The following is a 24,121-nucleotide window of genomic DNA, read 5'->3' on the forward strand; positions in this document are numbered from 1 at the left end:
TACTACCCATTGCAGCATGCTTTTCACAAGATATATTAAATATTACATAAATAGTAAGTCTTTAGGAAAAATCAATTTATGCAAAAAAGTTAGATAATATTATACTATGCTGATTCAAAGTTTTCTAACAGTTGTTATCATACAGCTGTTTAAAAGCTTTCTGAATCTCCAGAAAGAGTGTATGCAATTTCCAGTGATAAAAAATATAACATGTTCTTTATTGAGGACGAGTCTGCTCAAAGCGGTAAAACTCAGAATTTACATCTAACACTTCTAATTATCAAAAAATAGAATTGGAATAAGTAGAGAGCACTTTGAAATTTAAAAAAAATTTTTCTTTTTAGACACTTTAGTGTGTACTTCGTTTTAGTGTGTACCTCATTTTTAGACACGAATGTGCATTTTAAAGTCCAAATTTTAAAACCGAATTGTAATGTTTATTATGGGCCACCAAATTAAAAAATCTAATCGCCGAATCTTTTTCTTTAAAAAGCTGAAAACAACCCGCCTCCCATGTGTAGTCTTCGGAATTGTTCTCCGAAGCTGGCAACCCAATATATAAAAAACTTTTAATTTTTTAAATATTTTTTCATTATAAATGTAAATTTTTCTTCACAGTCAATACGATTTTATTTAAACATTGGGTATTATATTATTTTCAATACATTTGAAGATGTTATTAAGATGACTTACATTCTGGTCTCAACTAATAACAGCGCTCTTAACAGCACTCCTAACAACGCTGTTATTAGTTGAGACCAGAATATAAGTTATTTTAATAACAGTCTTAAACCTAAACCAGCTGAGCCGAACACAGAAAAGTTACGTAATCGCAGTTAATGAACATTTTATAGCACGATGAGCGTGGCCAATTTTGTATAAGTGCCCATGTTGTGTTTGGCTCAGTTCGTTTCAGTGAAACTCTGGTCTCTATTATTGTACATCAATTTATTTTCTTTAACTAAAAGGTTGACTAGACTAAAATATCTCTCAATAAGAGTTTCAGTTCATTTTTATATATGAAATTAAATAAGTTTGAAACCACAAAAATTTTTAGCAAACCAGTTGCACTTTCTATTTTCCGATTCAAACTAAATTACTATTTAAAAGCAATTAAAATTAAAAAGGAAAAGATAGAGTTAGGTTATAGAACCATTACCACTCATAAATTGTTTAATACAGAAATAATAGAGAGTGGTTTTGATCAAATTTACAGAAATATTTACGGAGTTTGCGAAGTAATGCCTTTTTAAGAGATGTTTTCGTTTTTTCACCATAAAAAAGTATTATAAATCATCAAATAATTACCTAAAAAAAACAATGAATATGTAAAGCAGCCAGATTTATTTTGCATGACTTGTAAAAAGCATTGCTTTTAGAAAGTAAATTACTCATCACTGGTGATTGTTAACGCAGATTATAAACAGCTGTCATCTATATTTATTCAATATTACAAACAGCTGTCAGCTTTTGAGAAAAGAATCACTGAAACGTTTTAATTGTGCATTGTGATGAGATCTTCGTTATTTTAATCGGAAGATTAATTTCTTTTTATTGTTTTTTTTCCATTCTTATGTTTTGAAAAGCATGTTTAAATTTTTTCCTTTTCTTTTCTTTTTCACATTTTTTTTTTCTTTTTAATCTTTTATAAATCTTAAAAATCTCTTAAATATCGATTATCTTGCATTTAACGCGAAACATTAAAGCAGATTTTTTTTTAAACTTCTCTACACGTTGTTTGTATTTAAATGAAGCATCGACGTTCGGTTTTTTCCTTTAATAACAAATAATAAACGAATAGTGCAAACTTCCACAAGTCTTTTAAGATAAATTAAGTTTTCTGAAATTTGTTAAAAAAAACCCTAATACCTAATAAATTTGTATGTAAAATTCTTTTAAAATTGATTTATTTCAAATGAATGATATAGAAGTTTGTACTTAATTCGTTATAATTTCTTATTAATACAATTTAAAAAACGCCGATGCTTAATTTGTATTTCTATATGCAAATTAAAAACTTTTTTAATGTTGTCATAAGAGGCAATTATCTCAGACAAATTCATTTATTGGAATTAGTTTATAAAAAATGCAGTTAAAGATTCGATTTTATTACGAACACTTTTAATTACTTCAAGCTATAAAATAATTTTACTTAAAGTATGATTCCTATTGTGCACGCCAAAAAAGATAAACAAAAAAATTAAAGTTTTCTAAAATTGTTTTTTTTTTTTTAAAGAACATAATTTTATAGTATTTTTTTTTTTTTTTTATGTAGGTTCTGTTATGACATGCATATACAAACCTTATAATTGTGGAGCTTTTTAAAAAGTCCATATTAGGAACTCTTAACTTTTGGTATGTCTTTCCAAATCTATTTAGCTGTAACAGCTTAGCTGCAGAAACATCGTTTTTTAAAAAAGAATTCTTACTTCGCCCATTTTTTTTAACGGAGTTGCTCATTAATGAAATAAAAATAATCTAGTTTTACTCACTGATTAGTATCAGTAAATAAACCCGCTGCAAAAAATTGTCCATCGCGACAAAATTGAGATTTGATTTGAAGTTAGGTTTGGAAATAAGGGTTTTTTTTTAACAAATGGTTTTTTTTCTTCAAGAGATTATTTCAGCAAAAATCTCAAAGAGCAATTTTAACTCTCTTTGATATATTTAGTTATCATTTAGTAAAAACGTTTTTAGTAAAAATGTTTTTAAAGTTTATGATGGCAAAATTAAAACTTAGCAACGCAAGACAACTTTATAAAAGATGGAAAACAAAAAGGTTAAAACAATTAGTGAATTCTTTTCAATTCGGTCAATATCTATAAAAAAGGAAGTTTGTCATCGTCGCTGGCAACCGATTACCTTGTCTCTGAAACGCTTTTACCAAACCATTATTTCTAAGTCATGTAAAAAACCAATACAATCATATAAAATTACAAAGAAATCATATAAACATTCAAAGACCCAAAATATTGTAATGCGAAGATTATGAGCTGACGAAAATATTGAATGGTGTTCAAGTATCAAAATGAAACTGTATTTGCGATATTGCTAGTCATATTTTGTTCCTTGTTTACAGTTTTTACCCCAACTAGATTCATTAAAATCAGGAAGTTTTATAGCTAATAGTTTTTTAATGTCTATTAGCTATATATATTGTCCGAAATCTATTTATGAATTTTTCAAATGTTTCCGCTGATCTTGTGATCAGACAAAATGCGATGAATGTGATCAGACAGAAATATATGTTAAAGCAATTATATGCATTTATAAATATATGTAAATAAACTTATACGATCAATCTAAGATACACTGATACACTCGTTTTTGCTTCACCCAGTCGTTATGAAACGCAAAGACATTTCCTTGTTATAAAATATATATGAAAAGAAAAAACATACAAGTTATCAAACCTGCTTATATTTGAAATTACCTGATTGTTTTAACCATGTCATATTTACCATTGACAAGATTTATGCTTTTCCTTTTTTTCTTGAGGATATTGACATAGAGGAAAGCGAACTTAGATTGTACTAAGATGCTTTTGTTGAGATATTGGTCCGTTTTTCTCTGGTTACGAAGAAATTTTTAAAGAAATAGAACCCAACAAATAGAACCATACAAATCTTTAACAATTGATGTTGAAATTAAGATAAACAATATTAAAAAACAAATAAAAGATGAAACATTTTTATGTCATTTTATTTTAATTTATAAGTCTGGAGCCAGTCCGTTTTTTCAAGACTAGGTTTCATACGCAAGAAGCAGCTATACAGCTTCAGACCAACACTAATTCCCCTCCATGTTACCGATAAAGTTTTGGTCACGCACTTTTGTTGTTCAAGAAACCTAAAAGAAATTTCTAACACTACAAAAAACATAAAACTCCTAACATAAATATGTTCTCCATGCACTAACTACTATAAAGTTTAACATCTAGTCCTGGTAGAGTCGTTGACTCTAAGCACGCTGCACGAAGTGCTAAGCAAAAGTACTCAGAAACATTAATGACGTTTTCGATTGCTAGGATCAATATTCAGATCTTTATTCAATTACACACCTCTGGAATCATTTGGATAAAAAATGAAATAAATAACCTGAACTCCATCATTGAAAAAGAATCAAAATGGATTAGGTCTACAAAAATATTCTTGAAAAAGATCTATTCTCAAGTCTCAATACTTGAAAATGAAATAGAATTTTATGTTCATGCACGACAATAATCTTTAACACACTGCACAACATTTATATTACATATATAGAACATATTTGATATTTTCTGATAACATTTCTTAAAAGCAAAGCTAACAGAAAATATCATATGTGTTCTCAAATGACTGACTCAATCTGCAGATTTTAATCCAATTGCACAACTGTAGGATCGTCTGGATCAAAAAATTTTTTTAACCAATAATTTTTATAACTCTGTTGGTTTTGTTAAGAAAAGCATGAAAAAAAAACAAAAACAAACAACAACAACAAGCAAAAACAAACAAACAAACAAATTAACCATTGGCGAAAAACGTTTTCACCGACTTTATATATCGTTTCATGTGATGAAGTAAGGATGAGAAAGGTATGAAAGATTATCTTTCGTTATGATCCAAAAACAATTTATTGCATGAGACACCACTTGAAACCAGTGAAACAAAAATAAAATAAAAAAAAAATTAACCAATGGCGAAAAACATTTTTACTGACTTTACCTATCGTTTCATGTGATGATAATAAGGATGAGAAAGATATGAAAGATTATCTTTCGTTATTATCCAAAAACAATTTATTGCATGAGACACCACTTGAAACCAGCGAAACAAAAAGTTAACCTCATATGGTTTGAAAGTATTACCAAACACAAATTTACAAAGAAATATATTTCCAAAGATATCAATATACTGTGAAAACGCTTCTTCGTGAAGTTTTGATAGTTAATTGATAAATTAAGGTGAATTAAACAAAATAAAAATAGCTCTTATTAAAAGTATTAGATGTCGTCTCTAAAAACGAGGCGTTCCATCTTATAGACCGTTCCGACTTATGTAACTTTCGCCAATCTCAAATGACGTGATAACACTTAATTTTTGCCGTGTTAGTGGTGGAACTGGAATTTTGTACAACTGTTGAACTTTCTCATTATACCACAAATCACTGGTTGTGTATTCGAACACTGAAGATTATAGAAGTGTTACAGAACGAACACCTTGAATATGTTCTGCATTAAACTTGTAAAAAATTTCAATTTCTATTTTTAAATTGAAATAAACCAGCCATGCCCTATAATTAAACGTTGACCTCAAATTCCGATAACTTCAAAAATTAATAATTAAAAATAAACATTTGCGTTGTTATGTTTGGAATTGGAACTATGGAATTAATGTTTTTCTAAGTATGCATGAGGTAAACGTGGAATTTTAACGTGGGAGAAATTTATATATATACAGGTTTATTTTTTTTTACAATTTTTTCTTATTTAAAGTAAAGTGATTTTTAAGTAACTTTACAACTGCATGTTGAGATAAATCAGTTTAAACAGTTGTTGCACTTTATGCAACAGCGAAAATAAAAAAGTCCCGAATTCCTTTTTTTTTTTCTTCAAAATTTGATTTTAAAAATCACATGCGAGGAAGAGTAGAGAGCAAAACTGTAAACGTTTTTACAAATGCCTATTATTTTAAAACGTTTAGATTGACACACGTGAATATTCCTTAAATATTTGAACAAACGTCACAGCTTAACAAAAATTATTGATCGTTTAAATTCTCGGAAAAGCGAAGATGAAATGAAAGCCAACAGTACAATAATTGACTTTAATATCTATTGTCAACTTTTTTCCCTTTTGACTTTTGTCTTATTGCGTGTATTTTACAATATTAAAACATAATACAATACACAGCATATTTTAGACCAAAACATTGAAAAAAACAGATTCAGTAAATAATATGCCCTACGAGTCTGATGATGCCTCAAAACTCGAGAGAAATTTACCTACAAAATCCACTTACTGGTGCAGTAACAACACTCTGAGAGAAGTAAATATAAAGAATATTTCTTAACGATATTTTACGACTAATCTATCTATATCTAACATATATGTATATATGATAGATATAGATAGATTAGTCGTAATATATTAGTCGTATATATATATATATATATATATATATATATATATATATATATATATATATATATATATATATATATATATATATACTTTCTTAGGATTAAAAAATTACAAATACACAGGGTTGGAATTATAAAACAGACGTTATACATATTATTATTATGTGTATGTAAATTTTAAGCAAATGTGCTTTATATTTATGCAATTAGAATAAATTTAGTTGAAAATTTTATTCTAACAATATGCTAAATTGGAATTTTTGTACTTTGTACTTATCATGAAAACTATAATCGTCATCAGTTTCGGTTGTTTTATTTTTATCGTTATCACAAGTATTAATTGACTCTTACTGTTGTCATGTGATGTTTCTACGATGCGCAATTTTGTAATTGATCTCCCGTAACAAAAAAAGATATATATACGTACATAAAAAAAAAAAAGGTTTTCAAGATTGAAAATTAAAACTATCGTATTATCAAGTTTTACAATTTTTTTCAACAGTTATGCTAGCCATACACACAACCCTTTCTCATGCTTTAAATCTTTTGTGAAAATTGAAGCCTGGAAACAAACACACACATGCAGAACTTTTATTTGTGTTTATGAATTGAACGTTTGCTCTAATAATAGTATACCAGATAACTTGGATTAGGCGATCAGTCAAATCGTCGTAGTAAAAAAGTTGTAACTAACTTGCCTGTATTATTTATCTTTTAATGGAGTACCAGTGATTTACTATATGGAGCGGTACATAATATAAGTCGCCTAAGAAATATGTTTTCAAGAGTTTTTAACTTAAATCATAAAAAAGAAAAAGTTGTTACACAATGCGAAGATGAAAGGTTAGTCAAATAGAACTAGAAAGTAAGGTTAAATTATAAAATAATACCAAAGCAGTAGAAATGATTGGCACTGCCGTTAATCTGTATCTTACCAATAAATAAAATAATGATAATAACAATACTCCTGATATTTTCTTCATATGAATAGAAATTTGCTACTAAACTAACTAAAGCATTTTTTGCAGTTTAAAATATGTAGATATCTAACAATCTTTAATTACATGCTTAATAAAAAAACTACTTTAGGTAAAAAAAACTACTTAGGTACTTCAGGTAAAAAAAACTACTTAGATAAAAAAATACTTTAGCTGATCTAATTTGTAAGCTAATCAACCAATATATCTAATAAAATTTAACACAAAAAAGTAGTTCCAAAATTTTCAGTTTACTTTGCTTATTATGCTTACATGACCTCATATTTTTTATTGTACTTTCAATGCATACATTTAAAAATTATATAAATATGTATATATATATATATATATATATATATATATATATATATATATATATATATATATATATATATATATATATATATATATATATATATATATATATACTTTTATACTTATTTAATTTTAGGAAATCAGTTAAAGTACAGAAAGAGTTTCAAGCTCCACCCAAGTATTCAAAATATTCTTATACTAGTATCTATATGTTTTTTTTAAATAAATTTATATTAAATATACTTTTTTGTATAACACTTATTCATATATTTATAAATATCTATATAAGTGTATATACATGTATATGTGTGTGACATTTACACATGTATATGTCTGTGTGTGTCTGTGTACTTGTGTGTGTGTTTCTATATATCAACACAATACATACATACATATATACATACATACATATATACATACATACATACATACATACATACATACATACATACATACATACATACATACATACATACATACGTACGTATGGACGTACGTACGTATGTACATAGATACATACATACATACATACATACATACATACATACATACATACATACATACATACATACATACATACATACATACATACATACATACATACATACATACATACATACATACATACATACATACAATACATATTTTGATGTATTGAAGTAAATTAGAGGGTTTTAATCTATGCAAAAAAAATGTTAAATTTTTTTAACTTCTGTTTTAAACTTGTTTTAAAAGTATATTGTTTCAATAAAATGAATTGTTAATTGTGTATCATACTGAGTTTACTTATATAATCTTTATTTCAGACATGATTTCAACTGTTAGTTTTTGTTATCATTTAGTGATATTATAACAAAAATATTAACTTTTTCTCTCCAAAATAAACAAGCGTTGCTGCATGTGACTTGTCATATGACTGATTAGTTTCCTTGTGGTGTCATTTTTGGCTTAAATTTCTTTTAGAGATATAATTGAAGAAAAAAGAGCTTTTTTTCTTTTCTTGTAATTTCTTTTAGTAAGCTTAAAAAAAAAAACAAAAAAAAAATGAAAATAATGACAACTTGACAACCTGCTGTAAACATGTATTATGAAGTCTTAAAAACTTTAACTCAAATTTGTAAAAAATAATTTTAATTCTTGTATGAAGTCAGTATCATATTGTTTAAATGTTTCTGAAAATGAAAAATAAATTTTTGATATATATTAAATAAATATATATATATATATATATACATATATATATATATATATATATATATATATATATATATATATATATATATATATATATATATATATATATATATATATATATATATATATGATAAACTTATTATTCTTAAAATTATCCAAGTAAATTGTTTAAAATATGCAATAAGTTGGTTTTAGGCATTTTGTTTTTACAGTTGATCTTAAATAAACTAAATATGTTTTTATAACAGTGTTTTGTTGACACTTGAAAGTAATAGATTTTTTACTAAATAAACAAATGCTATAATAATATTGCCCCACACCCACACCACCATCCCCCCCTCCCCCTTTAATCTTAAGGTTTATTTCAAGGTGTTTTTTTTAAATTTATTAAACTTATAAGTGAAGATGTTGAAGTATCAAAATATAGTTCATATTTTTTAAAATAAAACTTATATTAGTTTTTAAATATTGAATTCTAATTAGTTTGTTGTAATAAAGTAGTATATTGTTTTTCAAAAATTGTATCCTTCCTTTTTTAGCATAATACTTTTTAATAGCTCTTTAGTATAATACAGTAATCTTTAAGTAAATCATTAAGATCCAAGTTAAAAGTTAACACTTTTGAACATTTAGAAAAGTTGCAGTTGAATTGAACAAACACAGTTATAGTTTTCTTAAGTTGCTTTACTGCTGTACAAAATATAACTGCTAGATATTTTTCTTTAGACAAGTTTTTTGATTGGATAGTAAAAAAAATTTTTTTTTTTCCTATAGTAAACTCCCAATATTGGATAAAGAAAAGATTCGCATTCTTATTTATAAAGACTCTGAGCCTAGAGGAGATAGAACTCTACTGTTTGATTCTGATGCTCTTGAGAAAGAAGATGAGAATGTGAGTAGCTTTCATTTTTTCTTCAAAAAAAAAAAAGTATTTCAGATTCTTGTGTTTATTTTAATGAATTGTTCTTAAATTTTTGAAGTCAGATAAAAATATCATTTATTATTCTTTCAGCTGTAAAAATTGTTCAGCTGACTAAAAGTCATGTGATGTAATATTGATTTGAACTATATCTCGTAGTTATACAGAATGTTGTAAAAAATAAGTGTTATGTATATAAACATGTCAGTAATATAATAATATCTGCAAAATTTTTGTGTTAATGCTTTTTATTTTCAATTTTAAATATTTCAAACCATTTTTAAACTAAAAGTTTTACAATATATAGTTTTAAACTACTTTTGTTTGCATTTCAAAGTTATCAGTTAGTAATACTAGTTTCTTTATTGTGTAAAATATCAATAACATAATTAGATAAAGGGTTGGTAGACAAAGTATCTTAGTTCATTAAGCAATAATCAAAACTTGCTGTGCTTGAAAAAAAGTTGTGGATTTTTAGTAAATGAGTTATAAAATTAATCTGCAATGTTGGCAATCTGCCAGAGTCTTTTTATGCATTTGAGCCTTGCAGATCTATTTTAACAAGTGCTTAAAAGAAGATTTGTATCCTTAACACATCATAAAGGATTAGACAGTTTTATTTGATGAAAATCTCTTAAAGTTTTTTTTTTACATTACTTATTTCCGTTGTATAGAAATATGAAATAAGTGGAAATTAAAAAACTCAATTGATAATTTGTAGTAAGATTTGTAAAAAGGTTTTAAGAAGGCATCAATGAGATAGTAAATGTTTAAAAAAAAAAAGTTAAAAAAGCCACTCCTCTTGCTAAATAACAAAACACACAAAAATTTTTAATTTTTGATTTTTAAAATATTTTTTGTGATATAAAGAAAAATCTTTAAATCTATTGCACTGAATTAGTTTAGTTCTTTGGAAGATTTTAAAATGCAAGATTAAATATTTGTACAAAGAATATCATGCTATCTCAAAATCACATAAAATGACTCAATAATAAAAAACTGCCTTATAATTATTCTAGGTTTTTGATAGTTTAAACTTTATTTGCCTTAAATTGTTACTATTTCCTTTTTAGAGCCACTCTGATTTAATAAATCAAAAATTCAATGGACATCTAGCATTTGAGGAGAGTGCAGAATGGAAAAAAAAATACAAAGTATTGAATTTATATGAAATTTAAAATAAAATGTATTCTATTCAAAGTTTTAACACTAATTTTTATTGCAAATTAATTGTCAACTTAATAATGTATATTTTTCAAGCATACTTTATTTTTTGATTAAAAATAGAAACTTTTATCTTTAGTGCAGAAAGCCAAGTTCGGACACCAAAATGCTTGGAGAAATGATTTTTGGATCAGTAGCAATGATCTATAAGGGAGCAGTAGTTAAGGTTCACATGATCAGGTAAATCATTGTTTATTTGCTTCATATAATTAATTTCACTGCAAAGTCTGACAACACTATATTTGTAAAATTAAATCTTTATTTGAAAAATTATATTCTCAGCTTTTTCCTATCAAAAAACTTTTTAGTTTTTTAAAAAATTTTAGATTTTTTAAAATTACAGGTCTTTTTAGATTTTTTAAAATTACAGGTCTCCTCCACAGCTTTTGATGACAAAAGTATTTGCTTTGCGTTCGAGAAGCTCAGGAGTTATATTATGGTAAGAATTTGTGTGATGATTATTTTTCATTTTTTTCATTAAAATTTCAACTATTGAATATAACAATTTCAATATTATTATAGCTACTCTTTATCAATATCAGGATAAGTTAAAGAAATTTTAAAATTTGTTTTTCATGAACAATTGTTTTAAAATATATAAAATGGTCATTGCATAATTTTTATTGGTGAATATTTGAATATAATGATGTTATAATAACACTTATGTTCATTTCCACACTCACAAAAGTTTTTAATGTTGCATTTTGTACTGTTTATTTTTCTAGTGACACTGACCTTCAATCTTCAGGTTCCTTTCGTATGTGCCAATCTGTTTCTGCAGATACTTCAAGTTCAGAAAATATAAGTAAGCAAATGTTTATATCTTTAATAAAGTTGTAAAATTAATTTGAAAATGCAATTACATGCTATGAATGATTTTCGTGTAGTTCCTGTATGCTGTATATGCTTGTCTAAGTGAAAACTTTAGGGTGCTGAAAACTTTTAGGGTGATTATTTTAGGTGGGGCAAATTGATTAAAATTTCTTTAAGTTGTTTTTATTAAAATGTCATATTCAAAAAAAAAAACTCCTAACAAAGTTTAGGGTTAAAAATTTCCATTAAATTTTCTTAACGCCTGTGACATTCTATTATTCCATAAAATAATTTAACAAAAAGGGAAAAACGCTGTATTAATAAAAACTATGTATGAAAAAAATCAATTAACAATTATCTTAAATTGCATGGGTAATGGTACAAACTTAAAACTTTAATTTTGTAATACTTATAGGAAAAATATGGCATGAGAAAAAAAATTTTCTATATAGGTAACATCAGTGCATAAATCAATAACTCTGTTAAAAAGAAAGTTGAGAAGTGTAATGAAATAATGTACTTTGTTTTTTAAAGTTTGCTTTATAATATAAGAAAATTTTTGCAATGTTTAATCTTTAAAGATTTATCTTTTTTTTAGGATCTTATTCAAATCCAACTCCTGTTAGCCATCCCATCCCAACACCTATGCAGCCATCCTTTTTATTAAAATCTGGTGTTAACGTGTATTCTTACAATGAGCAGTCTAAAAGTTATTCTTCTTTTGTCTCAAACAAATCTCCTAATGGTTGTTTACAAACACGCTTTAACCGATTCCAGAAAACTAACCTTGATTCACCAAGTCTATGGAGATCCAAATCAGAATGTTCTGATGAGGTGTGTTTTTCCACTTGCTTTTTCTCACAACCATGTTGTTATTAAAAATTAATTTTTTAAATACATTTGTACATTATTAATCTTCTTGTTAGTTTTATGAAAAATTTCTCTTTAAATTTTTTTAAAATATAGTTGCGTGGGACTCATAAACAGCAACCAAAGATTGGCATTGGTATTATATTTAAACAATGGGGTTCTGCAGAAGAAAATAGGTATTTGTTTCCTTTTTAGTCACGATTCAAAACTAGACTTAATGTATTTTATTTTTGACTTTGTTTTTACATAAACAATTAAAAAATAGATAAAATACGCTGTTCTCATTTTTTGACTGCATCATTGTAAATATTAACTGAATGTAATTAACTAACAAATTAGATAAATTCTTATTATATTACCATCAGAAATGTTGAAAGCAAATGCAATTTTTTTTAAAGGATTCATTATGAATACTTTGGCTAAAAAAGTAATTGATAAAACTTTGTATCTCAAAAGATAAACAAATAAACACTGAAAAAAGTACCACAGTTTGCCTAATGTGAATAAGAGTATTCTAAATGCAAAATCACTAAAAAAAAATTTTAGCTTTTCCCAGGGCGTGTTGTTCACTTTTCCATAAAATCCTGCAAAAATTAAAAAAATTATTTAAGTTAAAAAAATTAAATTTGTTAGATAATAAACATAAATTATGTAATATAAAGGTATTTTGAAAAACATTTTCACATAAGTTTACCCAAAATAATAATCTTCTCAATATAACTGAATGAAACTTTTGAAGGAGTGAATTTTGTTTAAAAAAAATATTTTTGAAGCTCACTCCTAACTTACACCTCATTTAATTTTAAGTAAGGGTCTGTGTTACCAAAATTTTAAAAAATTTTCGCTATTATTAAAATGTTAATAGATACCACAATGCTAATAGATAAATATTAAAACAAATGTTAATAGATACCGCAATTATTAAAAGGTAATATATAGTTATCAAAATCATATAAGACAGTAATCAAAGCACTTCAAGAATACATTGATATAAACTGACTATAATGCATTAAGTTTACTTAATGTAATATACAAGTTTATTTAACATAGTATTTTATTTTTCACCTTGCTTTTTGTGTTTTATTTGTGTTTATGTTTCATGTCTGAAATTAAATGTTAAAGCTAAAATTAATTATATTTCACCTAAAATTACCAAAGTCCAAACTTTCTGATGGTAGTGTATATTCAATTGCCTGTCTTTTACACATTTGAATCAAAGTTTAATTTATTAATATTTTAGCTTTATGAAAAACAAAACAGTCTTCAGATTTAATTATTATAATTATTCTGTTTTGTCTTTTAGGGCCTTCCAAACATTCTTTTTCTCCCACTATGCTCTTATTGAATGGCACTTACAGATACTACGTGTAAAGATTGAAAAGTCATTTTACTTGCATCAGAACTTTATGAATGCATCTGTCCTAGTAGGTATTTTTGTAATTGAACTAATAATAAAAAGGAAATACACGTACATATTTTTTATTAGAGTAATCCCAAATTTTTTTTTTCAAACATTTGAACTTCCAGTTTCCAGACATAAAATATTTGAAAAAAGTTTGTGAGAAAGTAAAAGTATGTTTAAGAATTGCACAAGTTGTTTTAATATGAGAACAATATTAAGAACACCACATTAGTAGCCATTTAATAAATTAAACTGTATAATAGACTACTATTAGAAAATTGTTTAATTTTTTTGAAATCTCTTTAACATTACATAAACTTACTAACAAAATAATTACTATTGGAAATTGAAAGATTGGAAATTGTATTCTATTTCCATTCTTTCATAGTTGGAGTTGGCTGTAATCCCTTTGGATTTAGTCAACTCTTGAAAACCAAGATGCTTCTTTCTTTGACCAACAAAAAAATTGTTTTTTTGCCTCATTTTAATTGTAATTATTTAGAAACTCTATCTCTCTTTCAGCTGTGTCATTAAATGCATTAATAAATGTGAAACTAAAATTAAGCTATTCTGAGGTAATTGTGTATACCGTAAACTACTCTAGTGGAAACATGAAAGTGTGTTTCACATGCTATAACATGAAAGCTTGATTTATTGTTAACATGAGTTACTCAGATCAAGTGCCATATATTCTTGGCGTTGGCCATGAGGATGATACTCAGTAGCTGTGTATGAGTAACAAAGTTCAATTCAGGAATTGAAAGTGATTGGGTTTATATGTAGATAGATTTTGAGCATAAATTGATAACAGAAAATCTCTATATTGAAACATTTCACTTAGAAATATATCTAGCTCTAGGAGTATCTTGTAATCATATCATGGTTTACATATTTAAAGATTTGTGTTGCAAAATTATACTAAGGCCACTAAATTGACTAATATAGTCTAGTAAAGTCTTGACTTATACACTGATATGTATGGTATTTTTTTTCTACCCAGTGCAACATTAAAATTGTCAATTACCTTAATGTCACTTTAAATCTCCATGACCACTGATAATTTTTACTGTAATCAAAAAGTCTGCGTGTCTTACTAAAAAATAATACTGGTTTATAAATAAAAACAATTTTCTCATCATCAACTACTTTAAATCAAACTTTCTTGCTTATCTCTAATTTGTTTTACTTTAGCACATCTGATTTTTGAAATGTTGGAGCTGAGCAGATGGAACAAAAATCATCTTATACTTTGTTTGTTAACAATCTATTGGAGTCTTAGCAGTTTATATACAATATACAAGTACTGTTAAATGTTAACAGTATTAATCCTTAATAAATGTAATGGTTCAGTTTAATGTAATATAAATTTTACCTATTTACATTTTCATGTAGGGGAGTTCTGACTGTTCATTCTCTAGAATAACATGTTAAAAACCCAGTAGTAGTCTGACATTAAACATTTTATACAAAAACCCTGATAATGCTTTCCCATTAACCCAAAGTCTTGTTGGAACCTTTCACCCTGTTTAATGCTTACTGCACCCAGGTTCTTTGGGAAAAATTTGAGATGGGAATGTGGTAAATAAATTTTCAATGGCAGCCAGCAGTTTGTTAAATGCATTAATCATAAACATTTGGTTTTTCGGTTAAATACAAATAAAAGAGAAACTATTATAAAAGTTTTAAAGATAAATGAAACTTTTTAAAGTTTAAAACTCTTTATGCATTTAAAGCAGTGAAATTTTTTAGTGTGACGAGTTTATATTCATACATAACTTGTTACTTTTGAAAAATGAAATAAATAAGGTTTAATTAAATTGCAGTACTGTACTGTCTTAAAGAGTTATAACAAAGTAATATAAGGTATGTATGACATTGCAATTTTTTTTTTAGAGTCTTAACTTTTTATGTATTGATGTATAAACTATTTTCGATTTGTTTTGTTTCAAATGACTTATAAACAAATTAATTTTTGGAAAATTAGCAGGTAGTGAAAGCCTTTTTTTGTATATTGTCCTTAAAGGCCACTCTTGAGTCACAATGCTTATTACTAATCTGGCTATCCCAAAGACAGATTTCAATTTTATAATAGTATTATTTTAAAATTGTTTTGTAAACCCTTCTTGCATACCCAATAACCAATGACTCTATCTCCACAGATTTTCCACTGGTGTGCAAAATCTATGGTCATATGCTATTAGTCTACAAGTATAACAAATAATTGCAGTTTAGGATAGAATATCTTGTTCTTCACAATAAATTCACAGTTAATAACTAGTCAGAATGTAACAGCAAATATCAGGATGATTTTTACATGACCATTATTACAGTTCAGTAAATAAAAGACACTCTTACAGTGAATTGGAATATTATATATATAAATGATTCTCTTAGAGTAAATAGGAGCGCTGTATTAATCTAAAATAGCAGCAGTATTATTACATTAGGATTAATATATTATATATAAAGCAACCAAAATTCCACAAAAATATAGTCATGCTCATCTCTCAAACTAAATGTGCTGGAGAAGAACTAAATACATATTTGAAATCAGGGTTCAAAGGCCTTTCAAATTTACCTTTTAGGGTTGATAGAAAAACCTTGCTGACCAGCCTTGAGAAATTGTAATTTTCGTTAAATTTTAATTTTCGTTAAATTTTAATTTTACCAGTCTTCAAAGTTAATGTAAAATATTATAAAGAGTGTTAGGTCAAAGATTTCAGCTAGACATGGAGCTTTAACTGTCATAGAAAGTTGTACATCTTTGATTTTAAGCTTAAATACATAGTACCTAAATTTAAAACAATCAATATTATTGTGATCTTAAAAAGCAATTATATTGAGCTCTTAAAAAAGTACAAAAGATTTTTTATTTTAACACAATACAAAAAACAAATTTAAAAGTAAATTTAAAAACAAATTTTAATTTTTTTGGAAGGTTCTGTACAATTTAATTAGAATATTCAAAGTTTTTTTTATATATCTTTTAGGCTGTAGAATCTTTCAAGGAAGACATCTTAAAGCTTTTTTACACACCTAGAATTCTGGTAATTGTGGTAACTTTTATAAAATGTCATAGAACTTTCATGGTTAATTGAAACTGATTCAATGGGCTTCTTTTTTCAATCAATTCTTTAAGTTTTCTTGCATTTTTCATCTGGGCAGGAGCCAACTTGGCTAAAACTAACATCAGATGATGCTCATAGTGGTGAACATATAAACGTCTTCATGAATTCTTTCATGCATCTTGCTACCATTTGTGAGCAAAAAGAAACAAATTAGTAAGTTTAAATCTATTTTGAGTGAAAGGTTTTTTTTAAAAGTTAACAAAGTAATAGTAATATTTTAACTAACTCATTTTTCAATTTTTTTTTATTACATTAGTTTTATAGACAGTCAAAATGTTAAGGTTTTTTTCTTTTTTAAATGCAGCTTTCTTTCCATATTGTTGACTGCTGTGCTTTCACATCATACTTCTTGGGTTGCTACTGTCATGTCTAGTGGTAGTTCATCAAAGCGTGCCTTTATGGACAAGCATTCCTCGAAAGCTGTAATTTTTTTGGTTTTCTTTGCTTTTTTATATAGAAGTAAGCTAAAAGCATTACATTTGTAGTACACTTTTTTAGACTTTTTTTATTGCTTTCTTCAATAGGTTGCTGTTTTAGCTAAATGTCATCCATATAACCCATTGTGGGCTCAACTATGGTGAGACTTTATATGTAGATAGTTCTGCTTTTAATATCAATAGTTAAGTTTTTTTCAAATTTTAAACATATGTACCTTAGCAGCTTGTTTAATTTTTTTTTTTTTTTTAAATGTTTGTTAAGTTTGCTTATCAACCTTTTTGATTTTTCCAGTGATATGTATGGTTCTGTAAGTGTTCCATTAAAGATTGCTCGAACTGTCATTGTTGGTCAAAATAAATCTTTAGTATGTCAGCTGTTGCAAGTACTCACTTACTTTATCAGATGCAGTGATGTCAAAGAAACTGTCATGCACATGGAGCAAGACGATGAAAAACAGGGATCACCTCTGAGTTCCAGTTTTGGAGAAAACACACTCAACTTTTCTTCAAATACTCCAAGTAGCGTTAAAAGTTGGGTTGACAACATACCAACCCCTAAGGTATCATACAATAAAGAGGAAATTTTGCCTGATGCTGTTTCAGTTGAAAAAAAAAGTACTGAACTCTTACCTAAGATCTTTGATGAAACACAGTGCTATTGCAACCTACTGCAGAAGGTGGATTCAGTGGCCAGTAAAGGAATTCTTAAGTGTCATAAACAACCAGACAACGTTAAATACAGTGTTGAGTATTTAAGTTCTTCAACTACTGCTAAGTTAAGTGGAAAATCTTGTTACGGTTGTGGTACATTAGAAAAACTTATATATGATTTATTCTGTGAACAATGTAAGAAAAATAAATTTTCAATTGAAGTAGATCTTATGTGTCATACTTGCTTAAAACGTTTGGAAAAGTTGAAGTTACCTCATAGTTTTATAGATACTTCAATGCAATCTGTATGTAAAAAACCATCCTTCGTTTGTTACTGTTGTTCTCCAAATAACCATGAGGAATTTGAGCAGCTTTATCGACCACGAAAATTTTCAGACCCTATACCTTGTGTTAGTCCAAAAACCAAATCAGCCACTCGAAACTGCACTAAAAGTCATGATAGTGGTACAGAAGAAATGAATTTTACTCCTTCCTTGAATGAAGAGCACATCTTTTCTCGCAACAGTTCTATTAGTTCTCAATCTTCCAGCACTGCTGTTGCAGATATGGACTCAGACTATTGTAGTGTTGATAACGATTCTAAGAGATTTTCTTTAATCGATCAATATCTTACTGACTCAAATTGTTTTAATGTAAATGATTGTAACTCATCAGGAACACTAAAAAATTTTGAACTAGGTTTTCCACTAAAAAATATCAATTATCATGAAGAAAAAAAAAATGTTTTGAATAAGGATTTAGAAAAGATGCATTTGAAAGTGCTGTCTATGCCAAGGTTTGTCTGTTCATACTGTACAATATTTTTTGCATTTAAGGTGTTTTTCTTTTGTTTTTGGTTAAATTGTTTAGTATTGTTTAAATTCTGCAGATTTTTTATTCTAGATGTTTTGTCTTTTTCAGGACTACTCCTATAAAAGAAAGAAATAGGTTTTTATTCTCTTTTATCACTTTTTGGTATTTTTTTTTATATATTGTTAGAAAATTACTTTTTTATTAATGATAGTAAGACATGTTTTAAAATATGGTTTTGTTTATTGTAAATATGCCTTCGAATAAATAAATTTTCAATGAATAAATGAAATACCAATCCCAAATGCAAGTACCTTTTTTCAACAGATGTTTTTTCAATCTTTCTTTAGAGACAATCTGGATTCTGGTCATATGACTTTTGGAAGGTCATTGTTTGCAGGGTAAGATTAGGATAATGCTGTTAAATTTTTCTTGCCTGTTTTTAAGTAAAATGAATCACTACAATTTGACAAAATAAAGCCACATAGTTTTTTATAAATATTATCATGTTAAAAGTACTAATATAGATACTGTATTGTTGTGTTATATATGGTTGTAAGTATCATTAAAAATAAATTTACAATCTTTGTGACTAAAATCATTCTCGTTAAAATGATTTATCATTAATGACAAATTCCCCTGTACCTATTATTGTTTTGAGGCAGTTATCTAAGTTTCAATATTCTGTTCATTTAATCACTGAAAAAAAAAATGTTGTTTTTCCAGGCTAGAATGTTTATACCATTATGTTAAAACAACAGAAATGTTTACACATAGTAATAACAAACAGTGTTGATAATCAGTTTCTACAACAAAATTTAAGCATAAAAAAAAAGAGTTACATGTTTAACTTAAATGCTTTGGTCAAGAGAATGAATTTCGTCAAAATATATATAAATATTTTTTTACAGTTATTCTGAGAGCTATTCTTCAAACTTTGTGCTACAAGGTGTTAGTAAGATAGACAAGGAAAAGTTGGCCATGGATTTAAAAAATTCCATTCAAGTAAATAGTTTTTAAGGCTTATTCATCTTGTAAGTTTATAACTATATATTTGTTATCATTTGTTTAATATATGTTGTTGTTTTTTTTTTTAGTATTCAGTACTTGATGAAGAGGCTTCTGATGCAATATGTATTGTAGCAAATGTAGACAAGTGGTACTTAAAAATTGCATTAAATAATTTTAACATACTTTACACATAAAAATAAATATATTTTCTCTATAAGTTTTACTGTTAAACTTCTTGTTGTCACAAACACTATCACAGTTTTAGTCATACTGTTTATTTTATTACAGGACTTGTGAAGTTTGGAATTTGACAAGAAGGACCAATTCTTGCAATCTAAGCATAAGGTATTTCTTGATAAAAGAAAGTGTACACATCTATATCAAAAGAGTAGCTCTTACTTATGCATGAAAAGTTGATTTATCATTACTTTTATTATTTTTGTTTATTATTATTATAGTTTGTTTTGTTTATTATTATTCTTATTACTATTACTATGACATTACATTTTGCAATTTTTATTGCAATATTTGCAACATTTCAAAATGGCTTTTTTGCATAACATTTTCCTAAATTCAAATAATTTTATTAAACTTATAGAGCAAGGGTTTTTTCTTAGTGATTTGGCCATGATAGCCACAACCTTCAGAACATTCTAAATAGATTGTTCTGATATATGAACATCAAAATATATTTTTCAGTGTGCTGCAATTTAAATTTCAGAAATTTTCAGATTTATTTTGACTTCTCAAAAAATCCCATAGAATTCTCAACCAGTTATTGACCTTTAGTGTTGATTAAAATAGTAATTATACATTATCTTTGCCAACAGTTAAATGTATTTCAATGAAATTCTTCAGAATTTAACAAGTTAAAAAAAGTTAATTTACTTTGTTTTTTTTTTATTAATAAATGATATAAATAGTATCCTATCTTACCTCTGTCCTCCCTATTGAATACTTATGGTATCATTCATATTCCACTTCTTCTAGTGAGAGTCTAAACACAAAAGCTGTATATGCTTCTGATTTGGTTTCCTCCATGGTTGAATCTACGAAAGGGTTATGGGAATTAAAATTTTCACCAAGCTCTGTATGTTTTCACATATAAAATGTTTTTGATGTTTTTGTTTATTTTTCTAAGTTTTTTTTATTTTCATCCTCATTTTTTTATTCTCTAATAAATTTGAAAATGACAAGTACTATTATTTGATCTAAATTTTTTCCGTTTTTTTTTTTTTTTAATATACTTAATTTTTTCTCTTCAGTGTCTACTTCATATTGAGGAACAGTTAAAGGACATTTATAATCGTGGAAAGGTCCTTGTGGAGTTTGCTCGTTCAAATCCAGAAAATGTTTTATCAGCCTATGTTCAGTCATCTGGGTAAGATATAGTAACAGAAAAAAACCTCTTTACAAAAAGGTTTTGAGTTTCTCTATGTTCTTTGTAGTTATTTTTTAGAAGCTTAAAATCGAAAAGTATTTGATTTTTTTACCCACTTTCATATTTGAGAATGGCTTTTTTGTGAAGCACCCTGTTTGTAAAATTTTCTAAAATTATTTTCCTGGACATCTGCTTGTACCATGATCAATGTCCTTTTCCAGAGTTTGTCCAACATTAACTCAAATTTTTTTTTATATGTTCAATTAGACTGTTTGGTGGAGCTGTTCCACTTTAACTTAAATAATTTTAAACTCCTTGAAAATAATAAAAAATTGATAAATTCTCACGCTATTAGATATTTTTTTTTGCTAATAACCCTCCCTAATATGAAAAATTATGTTTGGAATGTACTTTTTTTACAGTCTGTAATATTTCCCTTGCATTGATGCAAATTTTAAAGATTTGATATGAAACACTTATCATTCCACAACAACATGTTGCTGATAACCTGTCGCAGTTTGAAAATATCATTCCACTGCAACCAAATACGTATAGTTATGTTGAAATTTTCATGAGAAGCCGTTGATACCTTACTCTCCTTCCATAAATTAAATTTTTTGTTTTTGCAAGATAGGAAAAATAACAAAATTTTTAGTATTGTGAAGTCAGATTTTTTATTATGTTTTTATAGAATAGTAAAAATGGAGAATGTTTGCACAGTTTCAAGATACAGGTACTTAATATTATGAAACAACCTAAAAAAATCCTTTTGAGAGGTGACATTACATGCCAATATGAGTTCATAGCAATAATTTTGTAATCCTCCATGTCAATCAGATTTTTAGTTTGAAGTTTTAACTATTTTTCACTATTTTTGCCTGTGATAAATGCTTTACTCTTAGATTTTTACAGGTCAAAACTTAATTTCTGAAAAATTTTACAAAAAATATTACAAAAAATATTACACAAAATATTACACAACATATTCACAATATTTGTTTTATGAGTTTTTTTAAAAAACAAAACAGTTTCTTTATGAATTGTATTTTCTCTACAGTTTTACAGAAAAAAACAAAAAAAATAACTCTAAAATACTTTGTAAAACTATAAAACTTTTTTTTTTACATACCTAAAAGCAAAAAAATATTTTTTATTTTCAATTGCAAACATAAATTTGTGATTCAATATGTTTAGAATCTCCAACTTACAATACTGTTCAAAAGGCTGCCAAACTTATGTCATCAATGAGATCAAAAACAGCTTAGTGTCAAATGACAATTTTTTGTAGCACATGCTCAAGGCATTCAGTCACACAGCAAACTCTATATTGCTGGTGTGATGTTGACTCCACAAATCTCTTCAACTGTTGAAACACAAGAACATTTGGGGGCATTAAGAAACAACACACTGAGTTCATTTCTTTGGGGAGGAAACATCAGAAAGTCAAAAGACTTTAAAAATACTGTTCATTTCAAGATTGCTTGCTATGAACTCCTATTAGCATGTAGTACCATCCCTCAAAAGGAAATAATTTTAATATTAGGTATCCATATTTTAAACTGTGCTGTGGCATATTACAATAGACAATGTTCTTAATTTCCCCCCAGTGAAATTCTTTTTTTTTTTTCCATCAAAGAAACTGTTAGTTTCCTGATTTTTCAAATTTTTAAAATGCTCAACAAATTTTTACCTTTCCAGCTTCTGATTTTATCACACCTAAAAACTTTTCATCTCCTGGTTTTATTCTACGGAACAGTTCTCCTTTGCTTCCTAGACCTGACCATGAAAGGATTTTACTCTTTTTGTAAAATCTTTGTTTTTTTTTTTTTTTTGATAAAATAATTGCTTAATTTATCAAAAGAAAAAAGAAAAAAAAAAATTTTTTTTTTCAATGAGAACTTATTTTAAAAAAATAAGTTTTCATTGAAAACTTTTTTTGTTAGACTAGTCAGGTTTAAAAATGATTTCCTTTGCTAAATGACACTTACACATGAAATTTGTAGCTATTTTGTTGTACAATTTATTAATCTGGCACATAAGAAGTAGCCAACTAATTAGTTACATTTATTAAGTTTAACTATTAGAATTAGGTCGTTATAAACCTTTATACCTAAAATTTATATCCATGAAGGCATACTTCAACTAAAAGTTAATTCTTGAATTTCAAATTACAAAATACAGGGTGTTTTACAAAAAGTCTCGAATTATTCAAGTTAAATTTATCACTTTAAACCGTAAATAATGGAGTTCTTGATAGTTTATTGAAAGTCAGTGATAATGGTTGCCTTTAATTCATTATAATACTTCTTTATTCTTTTATTTGTTCTTTAAAATCTGTGTTTCTATGAGCACCTTCATTTGTTTTGAACCTTTAGATACCACTCTAACGATGTTGACCTTTTAACTGCAGTTGGTTCCACGTACGCCTTCGATGACTAAAGTTTTTCTTAGTTTGTATTGTACTTTTCATGTTTATATTATAATTTGCACGCAAATTTGAACAATTGTACATTATTGTATACTATTTATTTTCAACATTTTTCTACTTTATATCTTACAAAATTCTCTTTTCATTTGCTCACGATCTGATTTTTATTGTTTGCAGACAGTTTATCGGTATAGCATAAATATTTGAATACTATTTATTTTTGTAGAGTTTACGGCATCTGAGAAATAAGTAATCTTATTTATTGAATATGTTGTTTTACTTTGTCGATTGTGCAGTACCCAGACATTCGCGCCATTATGAAACAAAAAATATGCGAATAAAAAGTAACCTATTTTCTTCCATTATTTTGATGATGTTAAAGATATTTACTTTGTTCCCACATTCGCTTAACATCTCCGTAATTCGCCTAAAAGTGGT

At 26.7% G+C, this 24,121-nt stretch overlaps 1 protein-coding gene and 1 long non-coding RNA gene across 2 annotated transcripts; one reads left to right on the forward strand and one right to left on the reverse strand.

The window, feature by feature from the left end:
* Positions 1 to 2,780: 2,780 nt before the first annotated feature.
* On the reverse strand, positions 2,781 to 5,283 carry LOC149888845 (uncharacterized). Its single transcript, XR_016452569.1, has 2 exons — positions 4,707 to 5,283; positions 2,781 to 3,849 (listed from the first exon to the last, which is right to left on the reverse strand). It is a non-coding gene; the product is annotated as an uncharacterized LOC149888845 (long non-coding RNA).
* A 1,240-nt stretch (positions 5,284 to 6,523) lies between these two features.
* LOC145189217 (folliculin-interacting protein 1-like) lies at positions 6,524 to 23,950 on the forward strand. Its single transcript, XM_090088380.1, has 23 exons — positions 6,524 to 6,966; positions 7,552 to 7,593; positions 9,384 to 9,501; positions 10,602 to 10,682; positions 10,832 to 10,932; positions 11,123 to 11,191; positions 11,478 to 11,557; positions 12,164 to 12,399; positions 12,532 to 12,611; positions 13,739 to 13,859; positions 16,828 to 16,884; positions 17,003 to 17,118; positions 17,270 to 17,387; positions 17,490 to 17,542; positions 17,695 to 18,849; positions 18,975 to 19,001; positions 19,214 to 19,264; positions 19,775 to 19,868; positions 19,961 to 20,022; positions 20,163 to 20,219; positions 20,865 to 20,964; positions 21,140 to 21,255; positions 23,631 to 23,950. The coding sequence occupies exons 1-23, from the start codon at positions 6,899 to 6,901 to the stop codon at positions 23,692 to 23,694; spliced, it is 3,066 nt and encodes a 1,021-aa protein (XP_089944506.1). The 5' UTR covers positions 6,524 to 6,898; the 3' UTR covers positions 23,695 to 23,950.
* The last annotated feature ends 171 nt before the right edge of the window (positions 23,951 to 24,121 follow it).

The sequence above is a fragment of the Hydra viridissima genome, unplaced genomic scaffold (genome assembly GCF_058129835.1).
Source record: "Hydra viridissima isolate aposymbiotic clone 2 unplaced genomic scaffold, HvirCarnegie_v1 scaffold_5, whole genome shotgun sequence".
NCBI lineage: Eukaryota > Metazoa > Cnidaria > Hydrozoa > Anthoathecata > Hydridae > Hydra > Hydra viridissima.